Genomic DNA, 21,278 nt, shown 5'->3' with positions numbered 1-21,278 from the left:
TTACTTCCATGATTGTGAAACTTAAGCCAGGTTTTCTGTAACATCGCTGTATTGTCGCTTTTTTGTTTTTTGGGTTTTTTTTTTACATTATTGTGTATCAACATACATAATTCACCACAAAACAAGTCTCTAAAATCGTATTATGTTTATTAAAAATGTCCCGTATGCAATTCAATTAACACAGAATAGAAATTGAGAATTAATTCACATCACATCTTGAAACGCCAGCATTTCACTTTGTTAACTGATATATCCATGTACCTCCACAAAACATTGACGTGCCAATAAATTTAGCCACGTCACTGGATGTATAGAGTACGCATTGTAACTTTTTTCATCTAGCCAAATACCTTGCCAACAGAAGAGTAACCATTCGCCTTCAACAAACTCGGTCAAAATCTACTTAAAGTGCATATAAAATATTATCACTTAGGCCCTACATATTTTGGCCGGATTTGCTATAGCGAATCGCTGCCCATGCCGACATAGCAACAGTACGCACACTACCCACTACTCCACATCCAATCACAGGGTAGTAATCTCGTGAGGTTTACGTTTGATACAAGCATAAAATAATGAATGTTGTCAAAACCAGGTGTGAGCACTTAAATCTCTTGACACTTTAACCATGGAGGAATATAAGATATTCCTCCTTGCTTTACAATAAACTGCCCGAGGAGTGTTATTCCAACGCCAGTGGCGTAACGCCTATGCCACTCGTGGCGGTGGGGGGGGGGGTGGCTCGAAGGAGCCCCGGAGATCCCCACCCTACTAATAAACAGCACTCTCTCCTAACAGAACCTTGACATTATGGTCTAGAACAAATGGTCTATAGTCTACTACAAACTGTCATTTAAATACTCAGAATTACAAACAGTAATATAATACACTACGGTATTGTTTGATATTCCACTGTGGAAGGGGGGGGGGTGCCTCTCGTAAACGACTACAAAAATACATAAGGCCCCCAACACGTTCTCGGGCCCCGTGACTCGTCGTTACGGCTCTGGTGAACGCGATTCAACCCATAAACATAAATTTAAAAGCTAAATTATTTTAATCTTAAAATTGTAATTACTTTGCATTAAATCATACAGTATACAATATTAATTAGTTCTGCTTGTGTATGTTTTGTGGTGCCTTGTCATGATTGGTTACGCATGATGACATGAACAACAGCTTGGACCAATGAATCATGTATCAGGGTGTGTTTACTGTGTTTTATCAGTCACCATACGCTAAAATGTTTAATATACGGCAATTTTGGTTTGTGCTGGATCGGCCTATGACAACTAAAATGCCTATGATTTATTTTGATTTTAATTCCTAGCATTTTAGATTAACTGCTCTCCGATATATTGAATAAAATGTGTTTTTATTGTATACTGGCTATATATACAATTCGATAATTGACGACGGTGTCTTATGGTAATTATAATTTTTATATCAAATATGTTTACAATCATATAACAGTTATATTAATGATAATTATAATAGTCCTAACAATAATTATATTAATGTTTAAAAAAACAAAATTAATATTAATTTTTTTTTTCATAAACTTAAAATATAATGGTTTCATAAACTTAAAATATAATGGTTTCATCAATACACACAATTCGCTAACTCGATTTACATTTTATAAAAATGTGGAATTAGTGCTTATCTACGTCATACGGTGTAACAAACCTAATTCTTGATTTTATAATAGTTACACAACATGTTCAAGTAATTAATATATGTGTACAAATATATTTCTGTCGACTGTGGATTACTGGAAGACATTAATTAAAACAACTATCTTCAAACAACCTTCATAAATTACCGCGTGAACAGGATCGGAAAAACAAATTCAAGTTTGGTGTTCACACTAATTAGACGCGTTACGTAAACGCAAGCAACGCAAGTGCGTACACCTCCACGCACCAACAAACTACATGTCATGTAGCTCTCTGGAGTCGCGGGAGATACTAGAGCGCAGAATAAAACTGCATTCACATCGGAGGCGCTGAACGCCAGCGTCCCCACATGCTTAAACCATAGAGAAAATAGTTATATTTTCTTTATGCTTAAACACTGATTCCATTTACTGATCTGTTCGGTAGGCTATCTTATCCGAAAATTCGGATTCGGTGTGAATGTAGTTTAACCGTGTCTTCCGTTAAACACATTGCTCTGCTTTTGCATCCAGTCGCTGCGGACTGTGGTTGGCTCTGATGTCTGCTAGTAGTGGAACATGGAGCTATAAATTTATAATAGCGCCATGTGTGAACTAATCTAAAAATGGAATTAGCAGCGTATTAAGTTTGCGTCAAACTGCTTGCGGTTATGTCTAATTCTTTGTCTTGTTCTTTAGTACTGTAGTGCATGCACTGCGCTACTATAGCTTCATGAAGTATTACATTGTTTAAAAAATCCCACAAGTGAAGCCCAATGTACAAAGTCGGCGATAGGCCAAGTTTACTGAAATGAGCTTTTGAAGTTATAACTCTCCTTCGCTGTGTACACCCAAATAATACATTCAGTACATAATAGGCCTAGTGTTCTGCCTGGAGAAATAATCAAAGGAAATTGTCTATTCTTGCTGATGTCCAATTAAATAGTTCCTGAAACCCATTTCAGTATAATACCACATAATTATATCAACTTTAACAGTCATATTAGAATTGTGTTTCTTATATCCCCACCAACCCACCCATATTTCTAATCCACTCGTGTCTCTATCCACATAGTTTTTATTATTAGGCCTAAGATGTCCCACTTGATTGTTTATATTATTTAATCTGCGAATTTATTTCACTGCCAGCAGAAATAAATAAATCGCTTCGTTCTATATACTAGGTTATAAAATCATACATATTGCTAATTAGTTCTGGACCTAAGAACGTATTACCAATTTGAATTTGAAGATACCGTCTATGATAACCTAAAAAACTTAAATTGAATTAAATATTATTTGAATCGTTTAAGCTTTGTTTCCATACAATCGCTACACGCTATCGCTGACAGCTTTTGGTGATACTGATTGGTCGGTCGGATCGGGGAGCCTCCCCATTTGCGTAGGGGTTTGCACGCTGTGCAACGCTTGAACTGGAAACACTATAGTGAGTGTAGCGATTTTAAGGAAGCCAGGCTTTAGGTTGTACAGAGTTACTAATTTTGATTCAAAAATAGGAATAATTTCCTCACTAATTAACGGGTGCCATAATAATGCCATTTCTATAATATTTAAAACTATTTTGGTTTAGCTGTATAAATTATGAAATTGTATGATCATTTTATAGTTTCCCAATGTTTGAATTTGATTTATACAGCAGGTTTATCTATACTTTTTAACACAGTATATTTAAAGATGTCATTGATTGGAAATACATTTCTATAAGTTAGGCCTATAAATAGAAAAGTTTGTATCGTTAATATTTCTAGAATGCATGTTTAAGTTTAGCTTAATCTGCTCTGAAAAAATATACAAAAGGATATACGAATGAGATGTAATAAATACGGTAGTAAACTATCAGACTTGGTTATTGATATAAACCAATGACTATAGATATTAAAAACGAATTAAATATGGTAAGACAGTTTATTGTCCGTGTATTCAGGGCGGAATTGTTAATATCAACATCCATATTAGGATCTTCTAAAAGCGCTGCTTCGGTCGCTGATATTTCTTCCGAGGCAGACTCGTCCCTTTCTTGCAGTGATATGCCACAACCAAACCAATCCCGTACGGTCTGTTTAGGAAATCCATAATTCACGGTGAATGTCCAGGGGTTGAATTGATAATAATATCCAAAGCTTGTGAAAAAGTACAAATAGTTATCTGAAAACTGAAATCCCGCCACAATTGAAGATGGGATACTTTTAAATGACAATAGAGAGAATGGCCCCGATATGGTTTGACTATAATCGAAAATGTAGAATTCATCTCCTGGAATAAAAAAAAATATATATATATATATATAAATAAATCAAGTATGCCCAGACTTAGAATTACGATTACAGAATATGCTTTGAATAATAAATAAAAATATCAATACTTAAGTTGGTTTCCATACAATCCCTACACGCTATCGCCGACAGCTTTCGGTGATGCTGATTGGTTGGTCGAATCGGGAAGCCGTCCTGATTGCGTCGGGGACCGCTACGCAGTGCAACGATTGCACTGAAAACACTGTAGCGACAGTGTAGCGATTTTATGGAAGCCAGGCTTAATGTAGAGATAACCTTAATATTTAAAGTGATATTCAATAGTTTTGTAGAGATGATATTAATTTTAACATTTGTAGAGATAATTATATGTTAATATACGTAAAAATAATATTAATGTTAATTTAGATAATGATAGTCCTATGTCTCAAATGTATATTGTCAGGAGTCATAGGCAATGTACAAGCTTATTACATTGGGAGTGGCTATGGATACTGCCGCAGTGGCGATAGCCCCAGCGCAATGCATCAATTATGGTGTTTCAGAAACTGTAAGCAAAATATCTCTATATCTGAGTCAGTGATTGGATAATTAATATGATATTCGTATTCAAATTAATTATTATACATAAAACAATTGTTAATGACTATGAATAATTTTGTAACCAATAATGATTTTATTGTCCTATTTTTCGCAAATAAAAGTTCAAAATTTACCTTTAAAAAAATACGTTTGACCGTTTCCTATACCCTCTACGACCGCATCTAATTCGGTTAAATGCTCAGGGAAACCGGGAAATTCCCAACTTATGTCTTTAGGATAGCCATCATCCAAACTGTAGAATGTGTATCTATAAACCTGACGACCCTAATATGATATAAAACGATAATACAATATTATTTTATGCAATTTTATTATAATATTTCTTTTGCAGATCCTGGAACTCTGACAAGAGAGGGGATACGAAGAGGGACTTTTTCAAATGGGGAGTCCAAACCACATCAGGCCATAAATTGCACTTTCAGACTTATAATATTGCAATAAAATTTCTTTGTTTTCCAATTTCTTTCAAAAACTGATATTAAGGAGTTGGGCCTACTGCATCCAACTCCTTGAAGTGTAAAATAAAAGAAAGTCACCATGAAAAGAGGATTGTTAACTCTTACGTAATTAAAATGATAATTATGACATTATTATTCCTAAAATATGCATTGACATATATTTGGAGACTGGTGTGTAATTTATTAATAATGAGCGCTACTAGTTAATTTTGGGGTTTTCATTATCATTTATTTTATTTCAGTTCTGTTCTGTTTACTTATGTATCATTGACCAATACGTGTACTTCAAATACATGTACTTCGAATACATGTACATGAATACATGTACTTCGAACTTACCGTGAAGAAATAAGTCTTGTATTGCCGATCTTTCCAAACATATCCATTTTTTACTGTTAATGCAGCATCTAAATTTGATGGTAATCTAGGCCATGTTTCCGAAATTCGTTTTGGTGGGATCAATACCTTGCCATCATATATTTCCCAATAGTATTTGTCTTAAGAAAAATATGAGAAAAACTGTGATAAAACTCTGAATATGTTATTAAGACATTTTTTTTTTCAAAATGTAATATTCGAAGGTATAATTATGTCTGATGATTGTATATCTTCATTGGTTGATGATGGAAAGCACACCGCCTTCCGGTAAGCCGTTGGTCCCGTGTGCACTAATGTCCCATGTGTGCACTTTAAAGAACGTAGTACACTCCTCGGAAGAGTAGGGGTCTCCCGGTGTCTTCAGATTCAGGTGATATCCGAGTGTTTCACACCAACCTTGGATCCACCACTAGGAATGTCATAGTTGGTAATATTTCAAAATTTAATGTATAACCGTAGGATATTTAGATGCGACATGCGAGTTTTATCGTCTGGTAAGGACGTGGATTCGGTCGGCTTATACGCGCACTACAAAGACACGGGAATGTGGCTTGCGCGGACTTAGCATTTGCAAGAACTTTTCCACCCTCTAACTAAAAATCAATGTTTGTCAATGATTCTCTTTATCCTCTGCTACTTGTGATTTTAATTTTTTTTATATATATAAATTTTATCTTTCAATTTGCAACTGCTTCCAACTTGTTTGTTTCATCGGAAAGAAAACCTAAGCACGATAAAACTATATAGTACGGCAGTGCCACCGAGAAGGGGGGGGGGGCGCAGGGGGAATGATCCCCAAGCTTACCAGGGACCCATAAAATTGTAGGTAGCATTTTTTTTCAATATTTTTTCAAACATAATAATTACTATCATGGACCTTCAATAATGGCATGGGTCCCCTAATAATGGGCCCCTCCAGATTGACAGCACCCCCCCCCCCCCCCCCCAACACAAAAAAATTACACTCCTAACCTACACCAACCCTTTCCCCTATTACAGTTTTCCCTCTTGGCGGCCTTGCAGTACGGTACGGTAGATACTCTTGTCTACTTTATGCGTACCTTTGAAACCATAAGTTCTACCATCAGCTGTTAATGTGATTGCATCAAATGATACCTGGCAGTTGCTCGGATTAACCATAATTGTTTGTTGCGTAGGCATGACTGGATTTTCTGTCGGAGGATTAGGGTTGGGGTTTACGGTCACAACGTTGGAAGGTGGTCCTGGAAGTAAATTATTGATTTAAAAAAATATTAGAAAGCATTGTTAAACAATCAATCAGTCAATCAATCGGTCAACCTGCCAGGCATTCAGTCGAATCAGCAGTCAATCAATCAATCAATCGCGTTAGTCAGTCAGTCAATCAGTCAGTCAGTCAGTCAGTCAGTCAGTCAGTCAGTCAGTCAATCAGTCAGTCAGTTAGTCAGTTAGTCAGCCTGTCAGTCAGTCAGTCAGCCAGTCAGTCAGCCAGCCAGCCTGGCAGTCAGTCAGTCACTGAGTCAATCAGTCAGTCAGTCAGCCAGACAGCCAGTCAGCCAGCCAGCCAGTCAGTCAATCAGTCAGTCAGTCAGCCAGCCTGTCAGTCAGTCAGTCAATCAATCAGTCAATCAGTCAGTCAATCAGTCAGTCAATCAGTCAATCTGCCAGTCAGCCAATCAGTAAGTTAGCCAATCAATCATGCCAGTCTAGTCAGATCTAATGTCAACTGATTGCATAGCCTATGGCCTTAATCTCAATAACCCCACAATCCTCTGTCCTGCTCCAAATTGGACATCAATACTATAATTACCATAGAGTGATTGAACACCTTCGATATCATCTTTATCTAATTGTAAATATGGGTCATATGGTTTATTCCATGGCCACATAACTGAACCAAGCACGGAACTATGTGACAGACCAATACTGTGGCCGAATTCATGTGTTGCAACAGACACAATACTGGTACCTGTATAACGTAAAAAGAAAGTAAATATTTATGTTTATTATCATGTTTTGCTTTATTATATTGTATTTTTGATGAAATTTACAATCGAACATCGATATATAATCGCCAAAAATTAAAACATATTTGCATTCAGCATTCATGAACTTTTCACTGAGGAACCTGTTCAATAGAAAAGAAATGTTCTCGCGTAGGCTTTTAAAGTCGCATAAACGATTACCTAGGAAGATGGTCACCAACAAATAATAACTAACAATCAATGATTATTGATCATTGATCATAATCTTAAATGACTACCGGTACTATTCAAAGCTCCCGAAACAAATGGGTTTAGTTGTGAGCACATTTTAAAGTTCCAAATTTTGTGCGATATTTGTAACCCCTCACTAAATATATTTAATAACTGAAAATATTTTACCAGTGGTATATTTAAGGAGAGGGTGCATGGGGATGGGGGGCGCACTTCCCTAAATCAATTCGCTCCCCATCGCACCCCGACACCCAAATCCCATTAAAAATATTCGAAGAAAAAATATCACTCAAATAGATATAACAATTTATTTTTCAAGCTAGCGCCCCCTCACCTAATCATAGAACCCTGCTCCATCTTCATGTCCACTCCATCCATCAGTCCCCACCCCCACCTAATTCAAGATTTCTAGATAAGCCACTGGATTTTACTTCCGAGACGGTAACCTATGAAGTATTTTATTAAAATAATGACGTTTTATGAACATCCTACCTTCCGCTGAGTTTACCGTCCATGTTTCGCCGTTATCAAAGTGAGCATCACCTGACAAGGGAACGCTGCCCGGATAGAAAGCATGCGCAATAATGCCGCCCAGGCCGTCAAACTTGACATTGTCACCGTGGTTTACGTACGGTTCTGCAAACAAAATTACGATATCTGGATCTGGGGTATTAGCACGTTCAAAGGTAAGTCCAGATGCATCTGACCAATACTGCAAAATAATAATACTAGGCCTAATAGTATTAAAGATTTATAATGCGCAAATCTCCACCAATGATGCTCAAGGAGCAGATAATAATTATTAAAGATCAGTAATAATTTTAGTCAGTATTATAATCATTATTTAATATTCTTATCATAATCGCCATCACCACCAAAGCATCCCTCCTACTTCCTCGTCTCACCATTGTCATTATTGTTATTGCCTTTTTAACCAGCTTAAACCATGCTCTGTCTTCATTATCATGCAATTACTCTATACAAAATAGTGTATCTATGCGATTTGAACATCTTACCTTCAATGCAGTAGTGATGGCTTCGACGAGTTGTTTTTCCGAGACATCTTCCGTGTATCGTTCTATATTCCAAGTTAAATGTTTGCGATCCCATGGGGTTCCGGTAACATAGCGCTTTGATCTTGAAGAGTTATTCTGGTTGTCTGGTAGGCCACATCGGGGCGTGTTCATCAATGTAAGCGTAGCAGTATCAAGTTCGCCTGTGAGTTGATTATTACATACCAATTATCTATTTGTGTACTAGTTTCTTTAGGTAATATGCGCATTGTAGAATAAATATTACATGTATCATTTTATAGATATTATATTCCGTAAAAAGACTGAATCGTTCATATTTTTGTGTGATTGGAAGTTTTCATTATAGGCCTATATATGTATGCATTATACATATATATATATATACAAATAACAGTGTTAACGGCTATCTATATACACATATATATAAACAAACATGTAAATATAGGCCTATATATGTATATATGTATATATATGTATGTATATGTATGTATAGGCCTTACGTATGTATATATATACATATATATATCATATATATGTATATATATATAATATATTATGGTAATGATAATAACAGCATAATATATATATATATATATGTGTGTGTGTGTGTGTGTGTGTGTGTGTGTGTGCGTGTGTGTGTGGGTGTGTGTAGGGGTGGGGTATGGGTGTGTGTGTGTGTATAAGCATATCTTTTACTATACCTGTCTGCGGTATTTGTCCTACGGCTTGATATTTAATAAGGGCTTCTTCAAGCTTGTTACCATCGGTATTGGCTCCAGGCAGGGGCTCTTCTAAGTATTCTAACTTTATCAAATAATTCTGAAACCCAGTAAATAATCAGTCAGTAGGCGCAGCAAAATTATTATTGTTTATAAAATATGTCATCATCTTTCACGCATTCACATGTAGGCCTACATAATTATCATGTGAACTTTATTCCTAAATGAGTATTGCCGTTTATTTTTGTGGCACTGATCTCATTATCCATATATGCCATCGCTTTCTCCTTCAACTTGGAGCTTATTATGATTATGTTATAAGCCTCTGTTTTCACCTGCTTTGGCTGCATTCTGTATCTTACTATCTCAACCTAGCAAAAGTATAGTTGTTCGACTTCCAAAGAGAGATACTGCAGCAGTACCACGATCACTGTAGAAAATGGCCTTTAAGCTGACATTCTTCAGACCAAACCGAAATTTGGACCGCGTTTACGATGCGTCCCTATTTTTACATACAGTAGGCCTGCTAATTCTGATTTTTTTTTGATCGGCTTGTTCGGCTTTTCGATCCGAAAATTCTGATTCAGTGTGAATGCACCTTAACGCACTCTCTGTATAAATAAAATCACTCTTAAACGCTTTGTAAACGAAGACGCAAACGCAACAGCGAACGGAGCCGCAATGTCGTCACGCAAATCGAAAGCTTATTATTTTTGCACCGTGTCCCGAAAAACATTGACAACCGCTATATTTGGTTTATAGATTTGGGTTTTTTAGTCTTGTACCGTAATTATTAAGGAATGTGAACTGGAACTAGGTAAACAAAATGCCGCTTGAATATAGATTACGATTTATACAAACATAAAGTATAAGCTATTGTTGTATTAACTGCTGAAAACCAGAGAAGTTTTTCTATCACTTTTGATACATAGAATAGGCCTACCCTGACCTATGTCGCATAATATCAAGTAGTTGTTGTTGCTATTATGCAATCATTAGCTTACAACGCTTCGTAGCATTAACTGAACAGACTGTTAATCGGAAGTATTGGTTTAATTGGTGTTGTCGCCACCAGAAAAATACAAATTTTTTAGAATAGCAATCTCCAGAAACCTACCGGAAACAAGTTGTTATAATACTTAGTTTGAAGGTGTAACGACCTCTCATAGCGATGACTCCTAATTTTCCTCATTTTGAGGAGATTTAACTCGCCACCAGACAATTTAACCGACATGTGTTTCACAAAACATAATAACTAAGTATAGGCTAATGCCATCAATGATTTCTGAAGATACATAAAGGAATTAGTTTGGAACATAGTTCTTCTCGGAACCAGGCCCTATTTATGTTACGTACCACAAATTTACTCTAGCATAGGTTATTTTCCAACCTTTGGTCGAGATCCAGAAAAAACTATTGGGGTCTCTAAAATCAAAAGGGTCGTGGTGTTGGCCTCATCAATTTTCACGATTCCATTTTTTTTCCGCTTCTTACAACATAGTGGCAACAACATATTACTACTGTTAAGTAGGAGCCTTATCAATAATTAACTAAATTTGATGTACTTTTGTGGCGACTCATCTTCTGTCTACAGTCTTAAAATATCGGTAACCACTAGCATATGTCTTTACTATCCAATTAAAATTTTATATTGATAAATTTTACATTATCTTCATCGTTTTTTGTGTAATTTGTAATGATGGGCTATTTAAATTATTCATATTACAGCAACCAACTACATCGATCATGTACTTTTTAACAATGTCAAATAAATATTATATTATTTATAGATAATACTTTTATTTGGCAACATAGTATAATCTTTGCTTAGAGTCCACGAGAAAGAGAAAGGCAGTTTAAACAGATGCTACATTCTCACTGACACAAATAAACAATAATGATACAATATCATTATTAAGTACACCGACATTTTATTTGCAATAAACAAAGAATATACATATATATATAAAGATGCCAGATAATGGTGCATTGATATCAAGTGTTTGCTGCGGAAGTTTATAAGTATGACAATAACTATTGCCAATTTTTTGCGGTTTATTGGCACAGCAGCAGAATGGCACTCTGAAGGGCACTAGTTCGATTCCCACAATTATTCTTTTCAACAGTTAGGCTCTCTCCACACTATCAAGTTTAATGTAACCATAAAGGTGTGATATGACATCATCATGTCAATATGTGGGTGTGATATGACACCCACATATCCGTATACGGGTAAATGACAAATAGTTGTCATGAAAAACTTATTAATTTATAATCAGTGTGATTTTTAATGTTTTATGTGTACTCGGCCCTCTGGGAGAACAGTAACAATACTGAAGAGGTAACCCAGTATAAAGAATAAATAAATAAATAAAATAATACTGCTCTTTTAAGGGGTCATTCTCAATTATCAACATTTTCACAAGTGTACAAACAGTAGGCCCCCTACTCCTTTTCGATACCCCTCCCTCCCCTCCGAAAGTGTACAAAAAAGTGTTGATTTTGCAAATCATTCTCCATGTTTTTGTGAAGTCAACTAAAGCAATGTAGTAGGTTGCTTAAAATCAATATTATATCCATGGTTAGGCCCTACATTCTAATTTTACAATTATTTTACATTTTATTATTTTGAATAAAAAATTGTATGCATATTTGAAAGTGTACACATTTTTCTACCCCCCCCCCCCCACTAGTGTACTGTTTGTACACTTGTGAAATGTTGATAGTGTTCAACGACCCCTAAGGAAAGTTACACAACAAAAAACGAAATCACTGCACAACCATGACAATAAAAGTACAAATAATATTATTTGAATAATTACATTAAAATTGCAGAATAGGCCTATTTTAATTAACAAAGAAACAACTGAGAGAATTACCTAACGATAATTTAATTAAAAGAGAAACAAATAAAAAATTAAATTACATACTCCAGTTACATGTATAATTGCAAGGTCTGTTACAACGGCGCTGTAGAAGTCATAATAAAAAAAATAGTCAAAACTAAATATGTTGTTACTTATACAGTATATCATAATAGTGCTCTTCTAATTAATATAGGCATTAATAATGCAGTATTTATATAAGGCAACGAAAATGTATTGTATAGGCCTATGTTAGGATTAAAGAAAAGTTTGTTTTTTTTATTTGTGCCGCTGCTGGTAGTCCTATGTTGAAATGGAATAAACAGACCCAGGTAAGATACAACCACTTTTAAAATCGTGATATTTTCACAAAATATTTTATACACGTTGACGTTCAAATTTTATATACATATATTTTCTTTGATTAGCCGCCAGCTTTCTACTTATTGTTACTTTGTAACTTTTTGTATCCCTTATACTGCCGACAGATATATAGAATTGTATGAAACCAGTAATATTCTTATAAGTACATATTTTTGGTTAGATTGTTCATTGTGAACCATCAGATAAGAGAACAACTATCATTTTTAATTGGGTTTGATCGTATTTGTCGAATCTGCAACACCTTTTCGAGTTTGAATTGTCTAATTCTTGTTATTTCTTTAATGTTTATCTGCATTAAATGTATATACAGTAGGCGTATGTACAACCGGAGAGAACATATATTCTTACCCTATCGGTTGTTGTTCAGTGAGAGTTGGTTGCGTAAAAAGGGATCATGGTCACCGTGACAGATCACCGAGATAGTTTGGTTTTCTTTTTGAAGTCGTATTGAATTTCAGCTAAAGCAGAGGACATAAGATTGCCTTCATAAATATCAATATATCATGTCGTAAAAGCTGTTATTATTCAAGTATAACAAAACATTGTTGTGTTTGTCGGCTTGTTTAATTTCTTGCAAAGGTTATTCAGGGCCATTTCAGGTTATAAACAAGTTGCCGACAACGAGAATATGTTTTCGTCTTAAAAGCTCTGCTTTACCGAAAATCTATCAATGTGCTCGTGTATCGGTGTGTCAATCACTCTTAACAACTGTCCAATCAGAGCAGGCCAGGTATACGCGCATGTCCCACAGATATAAATGTTACATTGTTTGCAACAGCGTTTTTCGGGACCCTAGCAACAATAGACAAGGGACAGGGCTAGCCATGTGCCTAATAGACTTAGACTTAGAATAGAAATACTACTTAAGTAACGTTATATAGGTCTATTATTACTCAATAGACCTATAATAGTTCTAACTAGAAAATTGTCGCTTTCCTACTGATACACTTAGTACAGTTCAGCGCCGCCCCTTAGGAGTACTGCTCTTTTCTGCACAGTATACTGCAGTTTTTATTAGCTTAGGTCTACATGTGGATCAAGTTGTTAATAAGACTAAACAGCAACCATTAGGTGGCGGATCCAGGAATTTCCAATAGAGGGGGCCCAGGGAGGGGCTTTCACACAGAAGAAAATGTATGATTATGGCACCTTTGATGGCCGGCAATAGAACTCTCAGACTTAACGGTTTAATATCATTTTATCTTATTTCTCCATTGTTTTTTTTGTTTTTTTTTAATTTAGGCCCCCCCCCCCGGCTGCACACCCCTTCCTCCTTGAATCCGCCACTGCATAGCTTCCGAAAGAAGGGCGTTATCCTACAACCTGTATTTCACAGAATACCAAGAGTAGCTTAATGAAATATAACAAAAGCTATCAATGATTCATGAACAATGATTCCCACCAACTGCGCCACGCTGCTTTCGAGCAATCAAAAAGCATTAGATGCACATTATACAAAAGTGAGTTAATCTCAGTATCCACAATATCGCGTAATTGCCATACGGGATTGCGAAATCGCGTACTCAAAAACAAAAGCTATAAACTACCGCATGCGTTCCCCACAGAAAATGAAGATGAACACGTAAACTTAATAAATACATTCATTTAAGAACTTAAAGTGGTCGGGTGTGTATTTGTGTGTATAAATACAACAGTTGCAAATAATTAGTTAGATACGAACAACGAACGATTGATTATTATAAAACATCAACCTGTTTTTGCACTTTCTTTTAATATTTTGAAAGTCCCGATACAATATACAATACATTATAATACAATGATACGGTACCATTAGGCCTACATGTCGATAGAATATTTGTTTATATAGCTTGTATGGCAGAATATTCAATGTTTTTAAGGCTAGAGTCAAGTTCACGCTGTGACCTTCAAAGAAGTGTATGCATCATAGTATACCTTTTCGGAGTATCAATCACATTTAACAACAGACCAATCAGAAGAGGGCCAGAAATAGGCCTACGCGCATGTCTCACAAATACGCGCTGTCCCGCAAACGCACGTGCGTGTGCGTACCGTACGTTTACGCTGACGTTTTGTGGATCTAGCAACAATGCCGCAACAATTTAGCGTCGTTGTTGTCGATACCAACGAACATCTTACTGTATTTACAATTAAATGTCAGTAAATTTAAAAATTGAATTTGAAGCTGTCGATATACGCTCATAATTTGGTTGACGTTGCTGTATAGAAGAGTCATCCTCTTCACAACGATTCTATTTAGTAAAACATCAATAAATCTATTTAATGACACAAGAATGAATTTCATGCAAGATGTCTCTGTCGTAGTTATAGTTAGCCTATTTTTTCAGAAGGGAAATAAAATAATGTACTTGTGTGAAAAAAAGTCCAGATGGTTTCAGTTTGATAACATGGTAGTCACGCGCTATACGCCTACTACGTACGCACATGTGTTACACAAAGTACATTTTGAGACTAACGTTGTAAAAAGCAGTAAGTACCTGACCGGTGTACAAATTGTTTTAATAATGAAGTAATAATAAATAATAACATGCAAGTACATATTTATATAAGTTAACAATGGTATTATTTAACGTCTGGAAATTTAAATACTAGCCTGCTAAAAAATAGAATATTTAAAAAAAAATTTAAAGCAAGTAGGTCTAAGCACAGATGGGCCTACATATTAAAGACTGTTCTGTGGCTTAATTTTCAATTCCTAGAAGTACGGATAAAAACCTAACAAAGAAAAGTTGTGTTATTAACGATTGTAGAGTACTATTTAATACTTCTAATTTTCTATTTCGAAGTACGATAATTGTTTACCATTATCATTCTAAAGTTAAGATCATTAAATTCTGTATAAATATTTTTTAATCTGTTTAACAAACATAAATACAGGTACACAAGTCAATGAAGCTGGTCATATATTTTAAATGTTATAAATTATTACATTGGGAAATAACGATTAATACTTGCTGTGAATATGCTAAAACATTTTTACCTACAACAAAATCGATTGATTGATTGATAATTTGCTTAGCCTGTTGCAGCCTTACATTGTGGCATAGCATTCAGTATATTAGGCCTAACATTTATCAACATTTTGTTAGTCAATGGTAGAAACAATTCATTACTGGTTTCTACATGGTGCTATAGCTATAATCCAGGCAGATGACCTACCATAGGTGTCAAAGATGCTAAGTAATAATTGTCTGTCTGTCAGGATATTTTGCACTGAATAGCGTTAAGCCGATTACATATGCTAAACTTGTAAAATTAAGCAACTGTTTGCATCGATAAACGATATACTGACAGACTTTGTACAAGTTTTACGAATGTTTAACGCGTGTCAGAAAAATCAATTGAAATAATGATAATAATATTACTCATGGCCTAAGGTTTTGGTTGATACCTTCCACATGTTTAAGCATACGTAGCACAAAAGTGCATTGCTCATGTTATCCCCACCCCCGCTCACATTACTTTTGTCCAGCGGCCGAGCGGTTAGGTAGGGGCGCCGCTAACTGCACTTAACATCGGCGTTCGAGCCGCTCCTCCTAATCCAGTGTTCGGTTGGTAACCAAGTCTTCCCGCATAAGGACTTAAAACGGAAGGTCTAGTGTATACAGCTCGTATGCACTTTAAAGAACACATTGCATCTTTCTGAATAGTAGGGGTTACCCCGATGCTATGGTTAATTTGAGCTCCTGTCGTTTTGGAATGATGTGCATTAAGCGCCTCTCACGGCTGTTATGATGGACCACGCCCGTCATACGCAATTCAGCACAATGACGCTGTGAGTTATTATAGGTTATTCTCCTATATTTCACCTTCACCAACAATGAGAAATAAAAACTCTCATCAATTTCCAAGCTAGTATAAGCATGGACCCATGGTATAAGAGTGAATATAATATTATTAACGACCTATTAATGAGAAATTTAGAACTACTTATCAGATCCAATACTTTATAGTAAATGTGCGTAGAGCACCAAATGCGCCCTGTGCACACGACAGCTACCTTCTTAAGTTGTTGCATTTGTGACAGTTTGCTACTGTATGCATTTATTTTAAAAGCACAACGTTTCTAGTTCTTATGTAAGTAAAAGCTACCACTTTTGGGTTTGAATGTTGGTTTTTTTTAAATTTATTTATTTATTTTTTTTTTGTTTTTGTTTTTCAATTATACCAACGGTAATCGACACCACTCTGACGTGGAGCAATATACTTTTTCACCAGATAAACATTTTAGGCCTACATTATGCTAATTTCAGTAATACAAAAAAGGCGTATGATATTGATTATTGTTCTGTATTTTAAAGCTTGTCTTCCAATCCTATGCTCTTGGGTTAAAACCTGTGACATCACATGATTTTTTTTTCTCACGACCAAAACATGAATGATTTGCCGACTGATGTGCGTGATAAACCTATTTTAAATTTTAAATATTTTTATAAAGCCTTGAAAGATTATTTTAAGGGCTGATTTTGATATTTATATTCATATACATTTATATATTTTGTGTCTGTTTGTCTGTCTTTTTGTTAGGTGATCCACTTGACAGTTGATTTAGTTCTCTTTTTAGATTTCCTGCCTCTTCGTCTTTTTGTGTATGATATTTTATGTGAATTGTATTTTTGAGACGAATAAATGAAATGAAACATCTCCACTCCCTACCCCTCTTAATATAGAATCAGACTATTCCAGGTATCAAAGAGGGTTCCGGAACCGGAATATATGCCGACCTTCTCTTCTCAGATAGACATGGAAGGATCACCCTTTAACATGAAAATATGAGAGAAGGCCAAAACCTCACTCAGTTTAACTTCATTAGTTCGAAAGTAATTAAGTGACAAAATCATGTAACTGTGCCTTGTTATTAATGAATTATTATCTATAGATACTGTAGTTTTCTATCGATACCGGTAATCCATATTGTATGAATTGTTAATTGAAGTAAGGCATATTGATAGTGATGCTATCCGCTAAACACATTGTAACACCATTCCATAAATCGATGCAAATGATATATACCCCACTGGTTATCTAGAGTGCAGTGACGAACGCACTCCACCCTGTGATCTCTGACCCTTCTTATTATATAAACCTTATGTTGTAAAATACAAAGAAAACTGTAAGTGCGTCACGGTGTGTTTGATTGGGTAATGTATATTATGTATAATAGGCCTGGGCGAGTTTTATTTTACTGACTGCTCCTCAAAATTTTAATTCCTTATCCCATCCCACGATGGCTTCAAGCCCGTAATTCTCGGTATGCATTCAGGAGGCTTAAGTTGTATATCCTACCCGTAAATGCAGTCTAGTGTAGGAGCTTTCCCTTTTATTTGTGTAATTATTGATTATATATTTTAGGCCTACCTCAAGGTCTGTAGGTTTTTTAGTATTTATATCTGGCCTTGCTCGACTATTCAAGAAGCGTAATCATTTGGGTTACTTTAGAAATCAGAAGGCTATATTGGTTTAAGCGATTTTATTTTTAACTATGTACAAGTTTTCCATTTTGCATTATTTGTCAAAATCCAGGCCACGTTCTGTCTGGATTTTTGTTGTTATGTTGATAGCGCTTGAGGCTAGTGTTTATATGATTAGACCAGACTTACAGTACTGTTTGCTGACACGTAACAAACGTAAACTATTTAATTCAAGAATATTTAATCAATATTGTGTTTATTGTTCCAAGGCTAGGCCTATGATAATGCTGATGGTTCTTTAGTGCTACTAAAAGAGGACCACCGAATGAAGTTTCCGAAGAGGAGCGGAAAGGAGGGTAGAGAACTGAAAAATTTATTCGAAACATGACACTCCGTTGTGTAGCTAGATGTTATCATCTACTTTCACTTTGTTCATTGTGGTCGCTCAAAAATTCGATCCCTATTTTGTAATTTATATAAACTACCCACAGTTTTGTAGGGTCAACAAATGAGATGGTCAATGCATTTAATTATAAACGGACAATGAAACGCAACTGAACATGTACTTCCTGCCAATTTAACCGTTGGCTTAGCACTGTATGCCTATTAGGGTCTGTGCTATTATAAACGTATTTACGCTATAGGCTTTTAACAGGGAAAATGGAATAATCTAGTACTTCAGTTCAATAAGAATCTTCATAAATTTTTCGTAGACACACATTAACTGATTGTAGGCCTGCTTTGAGTCTGCATTTTTTAGTTTACTTCAATATAATAATAATAATAATAATAATAATAATAATAATAATAATAATAATAATAAATAATAATAATAATAAATAATAATAAATAATAATAATAATAATAATAATAATAATAATAATAATAATAATAATAATAATAATAATAATAATAATAATAATAATAATAATAATAATAATAATCATAATCATAATCATAATGAAAACATAAAGCGCCGGTATCCGTTTAAAGGAAAACGCTCATGGTGCCCCTCCACAAGTGCCCTTCCACAAGAAGTCAAAATATGAGATAAAATAAATATTGGTAGTTTAAGAACCAGAAAAAAAGAAAAAAAAAGTTAAGTATATTATATGAGCCGTACATGGCATTCCTTATGAATAATATAGATTATCATATTAAAACAAAATCAAAAGTTCTACTATTTGTAGTTAGACAATCAATGTAAATTATTATAATAGAATGGTAATTGTTTTGATTTTTACTTATTGGTTTTGTGCAATCTTTTCAATGCACGTTTCGGCAATTCTCCCAAATGCAGACCCGGACGCATGCGGTCATACACTTAAACAATTACATTTCACTGAATTTTACCTGGATCGCGTGCTGATCTAACAAGACTGAGCGGCAGCTGTAACAAAGAGTACACCTTACCTATGAGTAATCTATCTATAGAATTATAATTGTTGTCAAAGAGCGAACAACGAGTAAACAATGTAGGTAACATGCCAATACCATTACTAACAGTTCACCTGTCGAGTTGACACACGATTTATTTTCTCTTGACGAGTTTCCAAAATTAACACAATATATCTATGTTATGAATGCGGGGATGAAACTTCCTCGTCTAAAAGTCTGCATACAAGACTTTTGGCAAGTTACAATATTGTCTTTTACACGATTGTTAGGTTTATTTCTGAGTTCTGATACGGAAAGTTGAGGTGCTTTTTTCTAAGTGTACCCAGGCGGAGAAAATTTTTGGCACAGAGTACAAGCTAAAAGTTAAAATAATAATTGTGTTCGAGGAGGGTAGGCCTATCAGTAACTTTTGCGTTGACTATTTAAAATATGCTCGACCACTGCGAAGAGGTAAGAGGGGATTTCCCTCAATTGCAAAATCTCCGCATTAATCCCATTATGGCTATTTATGAATCTGCAAATGCAAAGCACTGTATTTTAAAAATGAAAGATTTTTATATTATTTTCCTTGTCAGGAGCGTTATATTCCGGCAAATCCGGCTTAGGTATAGCACACAGGTGTACAGTATGCCTGCTATCTATTCTGTAATCATCTTTACAATTCATCATCATCATCATCATCATCATCATCATCATCATCATCATCACCACCACTATCATCATCACACCATTCGTTCGTTCGTTCCTTGGCTGAGTCATTCATTCATTAAAAATTTATATGATCTTAAAGAACATTTATATAGTGCCAAACCAAAATTTAAAAATATCCTAAAATACAAATAAAAAAATAGGCCCCATCATCCCTATTAGGATAATTACTTTTATTATCAAATCAATAGTTTTATTATATTATTATAATTAATGTTATTATTATCTTCATAGAAATTAGCATTCTGTAGTATTAATATTATTATAAATATTACTATACATATTTAAAAACATCGTCAAAACCACTCATTATAAGATCTTACGCCTATTTTTTGACATGCGAGTTTCACAGTTTTGATATCTATAGTTCTCTCGCGAATAGGAAGTGCAAAGAATTTTCTATAAAATCAATGATAATCATGATAATAAATAAAATAGAAAATTGAAAAGTAACCATTTACAACCACATTAGATCGTATCGGTGTCATGTGAATTTGTCCACAGCCTCTCGAATTATTTGTAATGTGAGCACATGGCAACAAAACGCATATCATACCATTAGGTTACCATCTATTTCATGTTGTAGGTTGGCCTATTTCGTCAAACCAAAAAAGCTATGCATTCTTAAACATAAGAATTGAGGTTGGGAATACATTGTCTACATCCTAACGTATTGTTAGAGCAGGGAGTTGATATTTCCGAAGGTTTAACGTCAAATAGGGACGTTGTCAAGCAAAATTACCCGGCCTTATAACCATGTATTGATAAACGATATATTCCACTTACCACTGCTTCTCCTATATTTGTAATCGGCTCTCCGTGTGTAATTCTAAAGTGTAAAAACGCGACAAATAATATATAATAGAAACTACAGGCGTTAGGCCTATATTCCATTGACATGATTTCAGTTGTACACAGCTCTAGCCCTTAATAGGCCCCGTAAGTACCTGTGTCGCTTATTGTGCCAGGCTCAGGTTTTTGATTGTCATCGGTTTGCTCGAATCAATTGAAATGCTATCATTAGATTCTCGCTCGGTTTGTTTTGACTCACCAGCAACCCTGTATTGTATTATAAAATACCTAATTTTTTATTTAACCCTTTTCATTGTGATCGCTCAAGTATGAACCACTGAAATCAATCTTTAAACAATAGTAACTATACTGGAGGGCGCTATTTGCTTTGCTAATATATATAT

General features: G+C 35.0%; 1 protein-coding gene across 1 annotated transcript; it reads right to left on the bottom strand.

The window, feature by feature from the left end:
• Positions 1-74: 74 nt before the first annotated feature.
• On the bottom strand, positions 75-21,129 carry LOC117122153 (neutrophil collagenase-like). Its single transcript, XM_033267661.1, has 9 exons — positions 20,869-21,129; positions 9,300-9,417; positions 8,581-8,780; positions 8,057-8,276; positions 7,159-7,317; positions 6,431-6,592; positions 5,331-5,488; positions 4,647-4,797; positions 75-3,931 (listed from the first exon to the last, which is right to left on the bottom strand). Exons 1-9 carry the CDS (start codon positions 20,980-20,982, stop codon positions 3,525-3,527), a joined length of 1,689 nt encoding a protein of 562 aa, XP_033123552.1. The 5' UTR covers positions 20,983-21,129; the 3' UTR covers positions 75-3,524.
• Positions 21,130-21,278: the final 149 nt, after the last annotated feature.

This window comes from Anneissia japonica, unplaced genomic scaffold, assembly GCF_011630105.1.
Source record: "Anneissia japonica isolate Jap-2015-1 unplaced genomic scaffold, ASM1163010v1 scaffold288265_len830512_cov201, whole genome shotgun sequence".
In the NCBI taxonomy this organism is placed as follows: Eukaryota; Metazoa; Echinodermata; class Crinoidea; order Comatulida; family Comatulidae; genus Anneissia; species Anneissia japonica.
The sequence above is the reverse complement of the archived record's forward strand: the minus strand, read 5'-3'. Positions and strand labels throughout refer to the sequence as shown.